General features: G+C 39.2%; 2 protein-coding genes across 2 annotated transcripts; both read right to left on the bottom strand.

Moving 5' to 3' along the window:
* Window positions 1-459: 459 nt before the first annotated feature.
* LOC102713660 (dnaJ homolog subfamily C member 7 homolog) lies at window positions 460-2409 on the bottom strand. The gene is made up of 6 exons (XM_015840341.2): window positions 2248-2409; window positions 2034-2130; window positions 1765-1832; window positions 1583-1639; window positions 1388-1495; window positions 460-1007 (listed from the first exon to the last, which is right to left on the bottom strand). The coding sequence occupies exons 1-6, from the start codon at window positions 2341-2343 to the stop codon at window positions 960-962; spliced, it is 474 nt and encodes a 157-aa protein (XP_015695827.1). The 5' UTR covers window positions 2344-2409; the 3' UTR covers window positions 460-959.
* Window positions 2410-13824: 11415 nt separating this feature from the next.
* LOC102713390 (auxin-responsive protein SAUR76-like) lies at window positions 13825-14738 on the bottom strand. Its single transcript, XM_006660119.3, has one exon. The coding sequence runs from the start codon at window positions 14710-14712 to the stop codon at window positions 14311-14313; it is 402 nt and encodes a 133-aa protein (XP_006660182.2). The 5' UTR covers window positions 14713-14738; the 3' UTR covers window positions 13825-14310.
* Between the last annotated feature and the right edge of the window lie 1283 nt (window positions 14739-16021).

Genomic DNA, 16021 nt, shown 5'->3' with positions numbered 1-16021 from the left:
CAAATATAATTATATTTGTTGAAATACTCTCTCCACTTTAAAATAAAAAACCTATTACTCAATTAGACATGTGGATATGTCTAATACTGCACTAGTTTTATATATATATATATATATATATATATATATATATATATATATATATATATATATATATATATATATATATATATATATATATATATATATTCTGAGATCGAGAATAAACTAATTAAGAGTTTCATATCAAATTCAATCATTTTAAATTTTGAAAATTGCTATGCATACAACTCAACCATTCGACTTGCGTACGATTCAACCATCCAACAGCTGCAATGCCAGCCACTTGACCCTTTTTGCCTAATCAATGGTTGCAATGTTTCAGTCGTACGTAAGTAGTACAATTGGGTTGTACGTATAGCGAAACTATTAAATTTTCACACTGCACAATATTGAATGAAAAACCCTCTAGCCTCTGCAAAAGAATATTTTACTGCTCCACCTCAATAGTTAGTGTACTGACTACTGCACATGGATAGCCACTTGAATAACAATAATATATGGAGTATATACTTAGGGCACATGTTCATTAACCCTCCTTTTTCCCATTAATTCGGCATGGAGAATCACCCAGGTTTGGCAATATGGCACATATTTATATAACAATTGAAATGTGACCTGCTTTAAATTTGCCAATTTCTAGCTAGACAAATTAATAGCCATCTGCGTACATGCAAACCGAAGGACGGCTGCCAAAAGGTGTTATTGAGATTACAGGTTGCTGCCCTGGATTATCAGCGCATAACATCATTATCCGAATCCCTTTTTTTCTTGATCAATCAGCGTACGTATTAGATATCAAATGGCCGTCTTGAGCACCACACGTACGAAATGGATGCAAAATCTCGTGGTAATAAATATCTTCAGCCTGCGGTACATACGAGTGTAAGGTAACCGTGTACGTACGTACGTACGTACGTCTACGTTCTTCCGGCCCTTCTCTTGGTGGACTTCCCAGCGTCATCTTGCTGCAGATTATCAGGCCCAGAAATGCAGAGTCAGTCAAGAGCTATTAATTTTTGTGTACGTAATCGGTGTCCATTTAGCATGAGAAAACCTAATCTGTGCTTAATTAATCGAACAAACTGTTTATGGATAATATAGTCTAACAATCTTGGGGTGAGTGAATGCAATGCACCTAAAGATTAGTAGTGTAATTAGCTTGTGCTCTTCCCCGACATGCTTGTGTGCAACCAGTTGTCAGAGAAAGCGACACCCAAAAAAAAAAGGTTTCTGAAGAGAGATGGTTTGTGTAGTCACTAATCAGAAAGGACATACAGCTAGGTAACTGCTGGTCTCGTCATGTCAGTCAGAGGAATTAGTGGCGTACGACAAGACAGTCACGTACCGCCGACCGGAACGACGACGACGACGTCGGCGGCGGCGCCGGCGGCCGGAGGAACAGCTCCTCGAACTGCCTCTGCAGATCCTCGAAGCTCTCGTTCTTGCCATTCTCCTGCGTTTGCCAACACGAACAGGATGAGTCTACATCAGATTCGAGTTTATTACCGTGTTTTTAGATGCTACTCCAGGTTGTTACTACCGTGGAGCCTGATTGGTTCATAGCCTCGAGAATGTCGCCGAGAATTTCACCAGCGCCCTGCACACACACGCACACACAGAGGATTTGTCTCGACCAAGTCAGCACACAAGCTGGCCACAAAATATCTCACCGGAGATTGGTGCACGAAAAGAGATTAGAAATAGGCTGGAAAACGCTGTTACATCATCGTCGCCGTCGCTGTCGTAGGCTCCGACGTCATACAGGATCCTCTTATTGGGGTCCGAGAGCACTGTTCATTTAAAAACCACGCCACTGTCACAAAGGTTAAACAACGGAAACCGATACACCGTAACAGCAAAAGACCGATCAACGAGTGAGAGAAATCTTCTCAGCGTCCGAAATCAATGGCAGCTTGTGCTATGAGCCTGTGAGCACAGCCTCAGGTGACTGGAAGTTGACAGAAGCAGAGGAAGACGAAGCGTGAGCTTACCGGCGTAGGCTCCCTGGATCTTCTGGAACCTCACCTTGGCCGCCTCCGCGCCGCCTGCCGAGCTCCCCGCGGCGCCGCACTTGTCCGGGTGCCATTTCTGCCCGGGGACAAAACAGCCAGTGAGCAGAGCAGAAGCAGAGTGCCGCGGGCAAGAAACAGAACAAGAGCAGAGGAACCGATCCAGTTATATATGTAGCTGAGCGAGCACACGGACCATGGCGAGCTTGCGGTAGGCGGTGCGCAGCTCGGCGTCGGAGCAGTCGGCGGCGACGCCGAGCACGGCGTAGAGGCTCCCGTTCCTGCCGGCCATGTCGCGTCGGTCCTGAGCGCGTGCGTGTGCGCGTGGAGCCGGTTAGTTAGCTCAGCTGAGGCCGCGGCGCATGAGGCGGGGCGGGCTACTTATAGCCGAGCCGAGACGGGGCGAGAGGCCAGGGGGATTGCATTTGACCATTCGCTGCACCTGAACCAGGAATCGGGGAGATAGGCCGGGACGGGAGGCCCCCGAAACCCCAAACAAACCCCGCGACTTGACCAGCTTGCACTTGCAGCTGCAGCGATATTTCTACTGCTTCGCGCGCGGCGTCAACCGCGGCAGGGCAGGGGCGGTGGGGTGGGGCGTGCGGCCGTTGCGTCCGGGTAAAGGCCGCGACGACGGCGTGTGCGTCGCTGTCGTGGCCTGAAAAGGCGCGCGCGCGCAGCACACAGACGAACGAGAGACGGAGGGGTCCCCGCGGCCGCGGTCGGTTGCACGCACGCACGTCACCTGCCTTGCCTTGCCTCGCCTTGTGTGCGTGCGTGCATGCGAGTGACCGACTCGCACTCGCTGACCGTGTTTGGTTTTTGGGTCATTCTCGCGTGGTATGGGGTTGAGAGGTGCAGTGGGTACGCGCGCGCCACTGGAGGAGGGCGGGAGGGCAGTAGTGTATTTAGGTGTAGCGGAACGGTTCAGTGAATTTCATCGTTCGAGGGGGGCGTGGGCATCAGGTGATGGTCGCCACTTCTGGACAGTGGGTGAATTACATTGCAGTACGCGTGGTAGGAGGCGATTCTCGCGAACCGACTTTGTTGCCAGGGATGGGCAGAGCCGCAGACGCGATAGGGTGCTCACAGCTCACGGGTTTAATTTGTGTACGTCCGTGCAGGTTTATCTAAAACTTCTAAGGCCGCGTCCCCCCCCCCCCCCTCCACCCCTTTTCACGCGCACGCTTTTCGAAATGTTAAACGGTAAATTTTTTACGAAAATTTTATATAGGAAAGTTGTTTTAAAAAATCATATTAATCTATTTTATATTTTTTAAATAATTAATAATTAATTAATCATGTACTAATCTATTACTACGTTTTCCGTGCCAGGCTATAAGTTAACTTACATGTACATGCCGAACGCGGCCTAACTTGCATTGCTTATCACCCCAAAAAAAACTTGCATTATTATTCGACTGCATGTTTCTTGAATAGTTAAATTGTACATTTTTTAAGAAAATCAAATATAACTTTAAAAGGATTGTTAAATTGCACCGGTCTAAAAAAATTTTAGTTAGAGTAATGTATTTTTTATGATGTATGCACCTCTCTCAATCTAAGCTCAGGCACCTATAGTAGTAAAAACTTAGTTCAAAACATTTAAAAGTAAGTATTTTGATCTAACTCCGCCTCTGACGCTAGGCACCATTTGAAAGTGAGGGATAGGGTGAAAAAGTCACTCGTTTCTTATGATTATGTTTTTAAAATTGTTAAATTGTATTTTTTTAAATAATCTAATTAAAAATCATCTTAAAATATTTTAATCTAATTTTTAAGTTTACAATAACTGATACTAAATTTTTATTTACTACAAGATCATCTTCTTATTCACTCGACTTCAAACTAAGCCTAGAACACATGCAAATAACTACAACAGTTTTTTATAAGATCTTATAAACATGCAATGGGCTAGTAGATAATACTCTTTCTATTTTATATTACAAGACATTTTAACTTTTTTTCAAAGTCAAAAACGTTTGTTTCACCCTCTCTATCCTTAAAAAAAACTGGTGATGATGCCTATGACCATATCCATCCTCTTACATTGTTTTTTTAATGAAAGGACTATACCATAAGACATTTGTCGTAGATCTTTTCTATAAATATGGTGAAACTTAAAAAATAAAGTTTGATTTAAAAAAATCAAACTATTTTATAATATGAAATGGAGGGATTACTTTTTAGGTGATGTTTGGTTATTTAGTTCTAGGACTAAAAATTAGTCCTTGGACTAACATCTTGGCCAGGATAAATGTTGGTGATGTTTTCGGTGATCTATTTTGGATTTATTTCAGCACAACGTGACTTTTCGACATTCTGATTTACTGGTTTTTGGGAGGGAAAGATCAACTTCCTATATGTTTATTTTATTTGGATGTGCTAATTGGCATCTGATAAAAAAAAAAGTCGAGACAAAACAGTACAAGTTCTTGATATTTAGGTTTACGATTTTTGCTCAGCGACATCTTTCTCTGGCTTCGACTATTTTTCTAGTTGATCTGAACTTCTAAATTACTGTTGGTGCATATCAAATTCAATACTCTAATTCAAAATTATCGAGTTGCATATACCCATTAGTTCACGAAAAAAGTAAAGTTAATGCAGAATGGGAAATAAACAACTTAAATTTGAAAACAATCCCTTTCAGTAATAACGTGGACTCCAGTACCATAGACCTAAGGTAGCTCTTAGGCGGGACACAGAATTATAGATCATATATTCGTTAATCTTTTTCAGTTTTCGCTTGTGCTCCAAAAGCAACCTTTTAATGCAAGTTGTTCATGGGTTAGAAGTGAATCGTGACGATGCCAACTTGCTCAATCGGCAGCATCACCTGGATCCCCAAGATGGTCACTAGTGTTACTTTTCTCATACATATTGAATTATTGATTTATATGCATCTAGTTCGCCCTCTCGAACTGGAAGAGATTCTCACCGTCCTTTTGTTATTCTAATTAGCATGATTGAAAAGAAACAGTTGCCTTTTCCTGGTCATGTCAAAACCGACTATTTAGGCCCTGTTTATTTCCTACGATGGATTTTGGATATCACGGCATACTTCTCAATTCTCAAACTTGTAAACGATGTGTTTTATGAAAATAAAATTACTAATAAAATCTTTGTTGAGTAAAAGTTTAACTTTTTAGTTATTAAATCTTTCATATATATTTTTAAATAGCTATTAAAAAATAAAATAATCATTTAATCTTAGCAATCCCAAAGAAGACCTCAGTGAGCTAGGGATTTTATTGGCAGTAGGGATGAAAACGTTCATAATCTTTCTGGATTCCGGACTAGTTTTCGAAAACGGAAATTATCGATTGGAATTTTTTTGGAATTTACATAAAATGGAAACATATTCAGAATTTTTTTATCGGAAATTGAAACGGATATGGTAAGGCGCTATCCGTCGCAAATCAGAACCGGTCGGAAACTTTCCATAATTTTTCTCGGAAACTTTCCGGAATTTTTCTCAAAATTTTTCTGCAGACCTATGTGACATAGTTCACAATATCGGCCCAAATAACCCAACCCACTTCATCAAGTCAACCTTAAGTCCTTAATCAAGACATATATAGAAACACTTTACTTTGTAACAACTTGTATGATGCACACTTTATTTATAATATGATATGTGAACTTTTATAATAATCTGTATGATTTACACTTTACAATAATAATTTGTGAATTATACTCTTTATTTGGTATTTAGACAATCATTAACAAAGTGACTTATGAACTTAGTTGTGATTGTTATGAAAAAAGTTGGTATGGTTAGTTGCTAATGTTTGAAATTTTTTATCTACTGTTTTAGAAGGAAAACTGAAACCACGGTTTGAAAGTTTTTATAATCCTATAAATTTTCGTTACCGTATCCACTCCGATTCGAATTCGCTCCGTTTTCATATTCGATGATACTCGATTCTGTTTTCGTATCTAAGGTTTCCGATTTCGATTCTAATTTTGAAAAAGATATGAAAACAGAAATGATAAAAGTGGTTTCCATCCGTTTCCGAACCATTTTCATCACTAATTGGCAGTCTCACCTCTTCAAGCATGTATTTCTGGCGAACTCACATCATCACATGTGTATATGGACGTGGATGTGTATTAGGATAGAAGCGGCGTGGCTGGGTGGGTCGACCGACATGTAGTTAACTAGTTATAGAAAGGTCAGACATGGTTACGTTGCTTGATTAATATAACAAAATACTTTTTATTACTTTTTTCTTTTAATCTATCTTATCTCATGTAACGCATTTTTTAAATAAATGTTAAGCCTCAAAGTCAACTCTATGTTGTTGCCATACATAGCAATCATTTTTCTCTTTCTCATTTCTTTTTCCCTCCGTATCATTATATTTGCTCACGGACAATGAAAAGAGTTAGCTAATAATCACCATTGTATATGCTCTTTGCATATGATCAATTAAGTATTAACTAGTACAAATTAATTAAATAAATTTATTTAATTTTTTAAATAAAATCCTGCATAGCATTTTTTTCAAGATTTTATTTAACAATTTAAAAACATGTTCACGACAAAAAGACGACGAATCCCAGCCAACCTCCAGAAACGAACGGGCCTTAGAGGGCCTGCATAAATAGTGTGAGGGTTCTTGTTTGGCTACATACTCATGACCTCATTGAGCCTGGGCTAGTAGTATAAGATTCGGCTATAAATCGTCTATTCCTAACGGGCTTTGAGTTTTCTGCTTCCTCCCCAGATGTTGGGCCTCTTCCTTTTGATCGTCTGCTGGATGGGCTTGCATCCGCTTGGTTTCTGCGCAAATTTCTTTCGTCTCTTTCCCTCTGTATGCACACTACACAACATGTGGATGACTCTGGAATTATCAGAAAAATTTCCTACCTTTTGTGATTTGTGCCCTAGACAAATTTCTTATCAAATGCACGTGGTGAATGATGTCCACCGGTCAGCTGACCATGTACGGGGCATAGTGCGGTCCAGGATATATCCTTGGCAGCATGTTCATATTCACTGGTGATATAATACACCTTCAAAATCTTCTAGATCCCGAACAGAAGACGCAACAATTAGCTGTGTTGCCATCATTAAACATTGACAAAACGGCAACATACCCAGCACATTGCCCAATTCCTTGGGTCCGGGATTCACCTTGGAGTACTTGATAAGAGTAAGAACATAGCTTTTTAAAAGAAAAGACCAACCACATATTTAAAAATGAAAAATAATTTTTAATAAAAATTTTATATATGTGTTTTTAGTGATCTAAAAGAAAATAAAATAACTGAAAGATGAACTAAAAACTTCAAAGTTAAATCCAAATTTAAGATACTCTAAATTTAAAATTTAAAATTTTAATTTAGTTTATAAATATAAGCAACAGCGAGAAAAGATGAGACCGGAAATGTTTACAGGAGAAAGACTGCTACGTGTTGGGCAGTGTCTCCGCAGCTGTAGGCCTTGCATAATCATGAAGCTAATCTGCTTTAAGCGATAGCAGTACTTGAGAAGAGTATGGACGACTGAAAGCGTAGCAACTCTAACTACTAAGGCCGCTTTTGTTTGCCCCCGTAACATAACTTTATCTCCTTATTTTTCGCTCACATGCTTATTGGACTGTTAAACGTTGTATTTTTTTAAAAATTTTCTATAGGAAAGTTATTTTAAAAAATCATATTAGTCTATTTTATATATTTTTAATAACTAATAATTAATTAATTATGTACTAATCTATTACTATATTTTTCGAGCGAGGATAAATTAACTTACCATCTCACGAACGAACGTGGCCTAAAACATACATCATGATGATGGAGCGAACAGGAGCTCCTTCCAAGTTGTGGTAGGGCGACGAGATCGTTACGCCAACTGTACGTACCTCGGCTCGCACGGATGGGGCGATCGACACTTTGCCATCACACGAACTATTGTGGGTCGAACCGCAGCGAGCATTATGGCCAGTGACAGGGAGCCCATTCTCCTGTGCAGCAGTGTAGGGGCACCTCTAATCTCATCATCTCCTCCGGATACAAACCGAAGTGCTCTCCTCTCTTTCACCGTATAATAGACCAAAATTTATAGACCAAAATTTATATAGGTGCTAACGAATATATATATATATATATATATATATAAAATATGAAAAAGAGGTAGTATGTAGCATCGTTTAAGAGCACAGCTGGCAGCTTGCCAGTGCATATTTTACTAAACATTTAGGCCCTCTTTGAGTCTTTGTTTTAAAGATTTTTTGGAGAATTATTGCAGGGTTCAAATTTTTTTGGAAAGTTTTACAATATGGCCCTTTGAAACAAATTATTGGAGTTCGCTAAATCCTATGAAGTTTCTAAGAAATGTCTCGATGCATATAAATTTTGGACAAATGTTAGTAAGAGCGCTCTAACCTCTTTGAAAATGTCTTTTGAGTCATTTTTTTAATTAAGATACCCTTAAATGATTATGAGTCATCTAATACACACCGGTGTAGTATATGTAGTAGAGATTTTATAAGGGTTAGATTAAAACTAAAATATATAATATTGAGATAATTTTTTGTGTCATAACCCTTGTTAAAATAGACGAATTGATAAATCTATCTTATCAAAGTTTCAAATGAAATATGTAATGGTAGTGCCATAACCATGACCTTTTCCTGCAGTATATCGAAACATTTATATTATATATATATATATATATATATATATATATTATTTTTGTTATTCTTTGTTTTGGACCTAAATCTGTCAAAATCTTGTGGACAAGCAACCTGCAGGGTTCGCAAAACCGATCGGCAAACAAATCACTGATAGCCACACCCAGTCATCATGGTTGACACATGATTTTTGTCGAATTTTACCAAAATTTCGATTTTTTCTCCCTTGACAACTGCGTAAACCGGGCAATTTTTATCAGTTTTGGTAACTCCGCTAGCAGCTTGCATGATCAATCATCTGCAGGTCATTAGGCCCGATAAGTTCTGAAACGGATGTTGTTGTTAAGATTTTATTCTATAAGTGTCTACTATTAATTCAGATCTAGTACAGATTAAGGGTGTTGGCAAAAAAAATTGCTAAAAAACATCACATCGAATCTTTCGATACATGTATAGAGCATTAAATATAGATTAAAAGAAAAACTAATCACACAGTTTGCATGTAAATCATAAGACGAATCTTTTAAGTCTATTTAGTCCATGATTACTCATAAGTGCTATAGACTAATTAAGCTTAATAAATTTGTCTCGTGGTTCCAATCGAGTTATGAAATTAGTTTTTTCGTTCATGTCCGAAAACTTCTTCCAACATCCGATGTGACATCTAAAATTTTTCTTTTCCCAAACTAAAGAGATCCTAATCTCTTGTGTTCCAGTTAAGCATGGGCCAGCAGACTGAAAACAACGCTTCAAGGTTAATGGCAGATTAGCCTGTCTTCTCCGTCCTATTGTCGTACGAAAAGCTAGCAATAGTAACACGGTACAGTCTGTACTATCATAAGTTTGTTGTACTGCTAGAAGCTAACAGCGAACAAATTATTGAAAAAAAGCGCGTGCGTTCGATGGTCTGATGCAAGCTCTTGATTATTTAGCTGATGTATCAAAGATATCAAGAGCGTAAGCTGTATCTACATAAAGTAACTACAGTATTTTCTCCGAACGCGTAAAAAATTTACACGTCAATATATTAGAAGAAAATAGTTTTGGTACACGACATCTGATAGGCTTAAGACATAGACCCGAGAGGTGAAAATAGGACGACTAAACAGAGCGACAAAAGTAACTACAGTGTATCACGGCTCAAATCGACCCTAATTCATTCAAAGATTTGTGCACGATCAAATTAACTCAAGTTTAATTTAATGCTCCTGTTGCATTCCAGCAAAGGACATATGTGTGCTTACTCAAAAAGAAGAAAGAATCAAAACAGTGCGCTATCTTGTTCTACTAATTGCTTACAGGTGTTAATCCTACATACAGACATGATATTCATTACGCCATGGATTAGAGACTATTCGTTTTGGAAGGAAAAAAATAATGGATTTGGATTCTTAAGGATTAATTCCTATAAAATCTATTCGGTATATAGAAATAAAGTATAAAAAAATAAAGGAAAGTTTTTCTTTCCTGTAAGTCGTAGAGAGAAAATATAGTAAAATGTTCCCCACTCAAACCTCATGAAAATTTTCTATAGATTAATATAGGCATGTATTCTTTACCTATCCAATTTTTCTCTTAGTGTCAGTTATTAGCCGCCAAAGCACCATGTTTTCTTCCTTTAAATGCTGCTAATACAATCTTACTCAATATCACACCAGTCTTGAAAGCTTGATCATGGCAGTGTTGCCCTTTCATTTTGGATTTATTTTTAAGGTAGCTTGAATGATTATGAGCCGTCAATTGCTTTTGATCTAACATATGTGACTTTATTATGCTATACCGGTAGTATATATAATAGAAATTTGTTAAGGGTAAAATTAGAACTAAAATATATAACTTTATGATAAATTTATGTGTCATATATTATATTAAAATAGATAAATTGATAAATATATCTTAGCAAAGTTTAGAATAAAATATTTAATATACTTATAATAATGCATAGCACTACTATATCATAATGGTGCCCTTAATCAACAGACTTTGTGCATGAATTTAACCAAATTAAAACTTCCATTGAGGTTTAGCTGCTACACTGAACAAGGTAAGGGCCTAATTCACTTCGTCCTAGCTTAACAGCACCACTTGATTTGTTTAATAGCTGGGATATGATAATATGATACGATGACCAGAACAAAGCCGTCTCTGATCGTGCGTGCCATCCTTTAGGAGGCAAGCCCAAGTTGTCAATATTGAGAACTCACTGAAATGAAATGTGTTCTAGCTAGCTTAATTAGATATATTAATCTCCTGTCCCCTGAAATGAGGATTAATGGAGCTAGTCATTGTTGTCTGGCTGTGGTCCATATATGTTATATGATAATAGGAGTATAGGACCGGTCAAGCAATTGTTAACTAGAGTGTGCTTGGTTGATTTATCATTGCAATAATGGATGATGATTAACAGGTAAGTCTTAGTTAACAATTAATAATGAAAAGAAGATAGCACGCAGCTTCGACCTGAGCTTGCATACCTTGCAGTTTCATCTAGAATACGTGCATGGAGCACAAGATCGATGGATGGCTGGGCCTTCTTCCTTATCATGAACCTTGTTTTGGCAGATCGATCGAACTGGCTGCGCACTTCCTTTTGGCAGCACTTTTACGGACACTGTTGCATCACCTGCATCTCTATGAGTTTTGAGTGCTTTTCAGTTACTGACATTCGTCAGTGCTCCAGGGTTGTAAACATACACAATTATACTATACATTGATATTTGGATTCTTTATAAAATATAATTTATAAATAAAACTTTTATATTATAAATTCTCAGCGATCTAAAAATAAAAACGGTAAAATAAATTATGATCCTGTGACCCCGTGAGCTGCACGAGCGGATCGCGGGGGAGGACAGAGGCGTGGCCCCCCTCTCCCCTAATCCGCGGGACCAGAAGCGAGCGAAACGACCAGATCGGCGACTTGGCCGACCGACCTCACCGCCAGCCTGCGCGTGGATCCGGGGGGTCCGCGAAGATGTCATCATCCGGTCAAACGGGCGTACGTGATGAAGTGGAGAGGAGATTGGCGCGGCGGTTGAGCTGCTCCTTCTTGCTGCGCTGCGTCTGCGTGCCCCCCTCCCCTCCCCAGGCCAGGCCACCCGCCCGGCAATGCCAGCCAGCCATGGGCCCATGGCTGGATCGCCCAGAAGCTCGTCAAGTCGTCTTCGTCGCCGGCGGCCGGCTCGCCGATCGACCGGCCGGGCGAGGCGAGGGGAGAGGAGAGGATCGGAGCTGGCTTGCTGCAGCTCTACGCCGTCCAAGAAAGGTTTTTGGTAGTCAAGTCAAGAATGGTAGCTCAGCGAAGTGTACTAATTGGTGGCCGTGCGTACGATCTTCATCCAACGGACGGAGGCGATGAGTAATAATAATAGTTCTTGTCGTGGGCTGCGATGCGAATGGGACTCTTGCGCAGACGCCGGCTTCACACAGTCGCGTGGGTCAACTGATCCACTGTCACGTTGGTGTGTGTCGGTTTTCTTTTTCTTTTTTTTCTTTTTGTTTCGCGAGATGTTGGTGTAGGTAGGAGAGAATATCGCCTTGTTCTTAAAGATTGATTTTCTTATATTTATCCTCGTTTTATGCGTATATTTTTTACGCTGCTAAATGGTGTATTTTAATTCTATACAAAAGTTCAATATCTTATCTTTCTAAAATAAAATTTTAATTTTATATTAATTAATTTCATTGTTAACATCATTAAATAGCTACTACAGAAATTATATAATCTTTCATTCATCTAAAAGTTGTTAAAGAACGCAGCCACACCTTCTTTCTAAAACATAGAAATCTATTAATGGATAACATATCTTATTGCTATAGTTCTGAATATGGATACAGTGAAGTGTTACAGTGCAACCAACACTAAAGTGTACACTCAAACATGCATTAAAGGAACTATATTAGAAAGTTTTGAATTGTAATTAACTAAAATATCTTTAATGAAGGAGCTCCATATAGGGTACCCTATAAAGGATGATAAAGTAGAAAGTTATCGAGAAGCGGGTGTAGCTCGAGTATTTTGTTTACTTGGGGATAACATGTCCGTCCGAATCCTGCTCCTGGGCTTTGATTACATCTAAAGCTAATTATTCTCTAAGTGATAGCCGATGTACCCGTCGACAGTGAGACATGTTTTGAGTTCTTCAATTCTAATATATGCTTATAGAGTATTTTAATATTCTTAAAAAAATATCTTAAAATACCATATTTTTCAGTATAAAATTTTGGTACATTAGCATATGATATAACTTAAGGTACTATAATTTTACGTTAAAATTTTTGGTAAATATATTTTTTAAGGATCGTAAAAAAGCACATGTTTATAAGGATAGACACATATGTGTTCATAGGGCTAAGTGCGCACACTTTTAAATGTATGCATTTGTAATTGTTTTGAAAAAAACAGAAAAAATCATCAAACCTGAATAAGATTACTGACAGGGTGGCAATAGGTATGATTATGATGGAGGTGACATTGCCCATGGCGATAAGAGTTGGAAAAAATATGCAATGGAGCCGTAAACGTGGCCACCTTCCAAAGTTGATAGCTGCGGAGCTATCTCAAATGGTTAGGTTTGAATGGATAATTTATTATTTATCTTTAAAAATTAAAACATCTTCAAAACCGTTGGGAAAATAAGGAAATGGTCGAGTTCTGAATATGTCTCCAAGCAAATAATCTGTTTGTTTGATATAACCGATATATCTGTTTTATATTCTAAGACTTTTTAGCCTTATATAAATTTATCCATCGATGAATGTATTTATTTTTTTTATATATGTCTATATTAATTAGCATATATATCAATCTATGCAATACTATATAGTCTTCTATTATGATATAAATGGATTACAGCTTAAGTAATATCCTTTAATTTCTTTGGTCCGAAAATATACTGATCATTTCCCATGTGAAATCCAAGTATAGAATTTCCTACACATATTATGAAGTAGAACAACTGATTACCGTCTTACCGAGAGAACGTGCCACAAATCGTAAAATTGTCACCTTACCATATTGTATATTCACAAATTCTTACAAAGAAACATTTTTTTTGAAATATAACAGATCATATTGAATGAGGATATTTCTACAAGCATCCTACACTTCATTAGGAACAATGTAGCACGAGGCAACAAATTAACTCCAAGATTAAATGATAATATTTTTTTACATCATCGGAATGTACATGGACCGACGGGCATGTTTGCCCATAGATCTTATTTGGGGCCAAAAAAAAAAAGAGAAATAATGAGAAACCCAACAGAGCTAATACATGAACGATCAGAGATAATTAACAGCGCCGAAAGGGCAGCACTTTTACGGTAAAAATGGTAAATTGGCAGTAAATTCCCCAATTAGCACCGACACCGAGGTTAAGCAAAACGCTGCCGCTTCGTTCGATTTCGCTTCACTTCGCCCCTGGCGTTTGGCCGAAAATTCACGATTCTACCCCTACCAAAACACGGTAAATTTTGGAATTTTTTTTTGTTTTTTTTTTGTGTTGTTGTTGACGAAGAAATTTACCGCAGCTTCTGGAAGCTTCCAAATCCAACTCCGGCGCGTCGTCGTCGCCGCCGTCACGGCCGGTGGGGAGTAAAGAGCTTTTTTTTGTCTCTCAGCAGGCGTAGTACTCGACGAGCTCGTCGAGGGACTCCGGCTGCGGGTCGGCGTTCTCCAGCATCCAGAGCAGGTGTTCGAACAGCACGACCTCGCAGCCGACGACGGTCGTCCCGGCCTCGCCGACGCCGCCGCCGGTGCGGTCGACGAGGTTCTGGAACAGCGGGTGGCCGACGAGCTCCTCGGCGATGAGGTACCGGCGCCGCGCCTTGCCGACGTACACCGGGTGGAGCCCCTTGGGCACCTCGTCCGCGCCGTGGAACGACGCCGCCCGCCCCGCCCCCGCCGTCTCCGGCGCCGCCGCCAGGTCCCCCGCCGACGGCGCGCGGGGGATGCGGCTCGACGAGTGCCACCTCCTGATCATGCACCGCAGCTTGCTCAGCCCGCCGCCCTTCCCCATCCTCAACGCCACCGCCCCCCGCCCCCGCCGCCGCCGACGACTCACCAGCACAAATAGAGAGAGAGAGAGAGAGAGAGAGAGAGAGAGAGTTGAGGAAGTAGGCGACTATGTGCTATGATTGGAAGGTGGAGGGAAGCCTCAATGGCTGGGCTCGCTATATATAGGGGTGGGGGTGGGGGTGGAGGTGGGGCCCGCATGTCGGCGAGCGGTAAAACCGGGGAGATTGTTTTTGGCGCTGAGCGAGCAACAGTGCAGAGGCAACTGTACACCGTTTTGTTTGGAGCGACGAGATGGTTTTTTTTTTTCTTTTCTTCTGCGTCTGCAAGGCTGGCGCCTGGTACTATAGTTGCAGATTTGCAGTAAACTGTAAACTCATGGTATCACTGTGAACTGTCCTGTAGTTACTGCCACGTTCTGCCTCCGACTATCTTTTGACTCATATCATTTGCCCCTTTAATATGTTTCAGCTAGATCAATTTAGGTATTGATCGATATGTATTATATATATATATTTTTATATTTATTAATATTTTTATAAATTTAGTATATGTTTTAGCTATATCTAAATTTATTTATTTATTAATATTATATATATATTCATTAACATTTATATGTTAGTCCGCCCTATTTTTCACATTGGTTCTATTTAGATCTTTCAAAATGGTAAAATGGATCTAAACACTAGGTTAAGAAAATAACAATTTTGCATTTGATATTTGACGGTATGGACCAGTAAGTTTCGTCAAAAAGTGTATAGAAACGCGGACCCCTCCCACTTTTTTTTAAAAAAGGCAACTTTTACATGTATGTAAACATTAACTTGTAAATACAATGCCAAAACTTTTGCTACTAAAATTTTTGTCATTTCCACTTGCCATTCCAAACTCCAAACAGGGCCATAGTTTACTAAGCCAACTGTCAAACACGGTTGATTTCTGTAACTTTCTGGTCTCCACAGCCAGACGCATACAAATGGTGCCACTACATGGCTAATTTCAACAATGCATGCACGGGCATATTGATATGGTACTCTACCCATATTACACTCAGATAATTTTTATTCTCTAAATTACATGAATATAATTACAGCACAGCTGTAGTGTAATTGTAATATAATCAGTATGTAATTACATGCTATTTACGTTAAAATTGCACTATAAACACACTATAGTTACATTCATATGATTTTAGTAAAAAAATCGTATTACAGATAAATAACAAAATCATTGGCCTAAAATTGCTAAATACTCCTAGTAGTAGTATCAAGTAATATAAAAACCTGCAATTTCGGTACAAAACGAGCTGGCTG

The sequence above is a fragment of the Oryza brachyantha genome, chromosome 8 (assembly GCF_000231095.2).
Source record: "Oryza brachyantha chromosome 8, ObraRS2, whole genome shotgun sequence".
Lineage (NCBI taxonomy): Eukaryota > Viridiplantae > Streptophyta > Magnoliopsida > Poales > Poaceae > Oryza > Oryza brachyantha.
The sequence above is the reverse complement of the archived record's forward strand: the minus strand, read 5'-3'. Positions and strand labels throughout refer to the sequence as shown.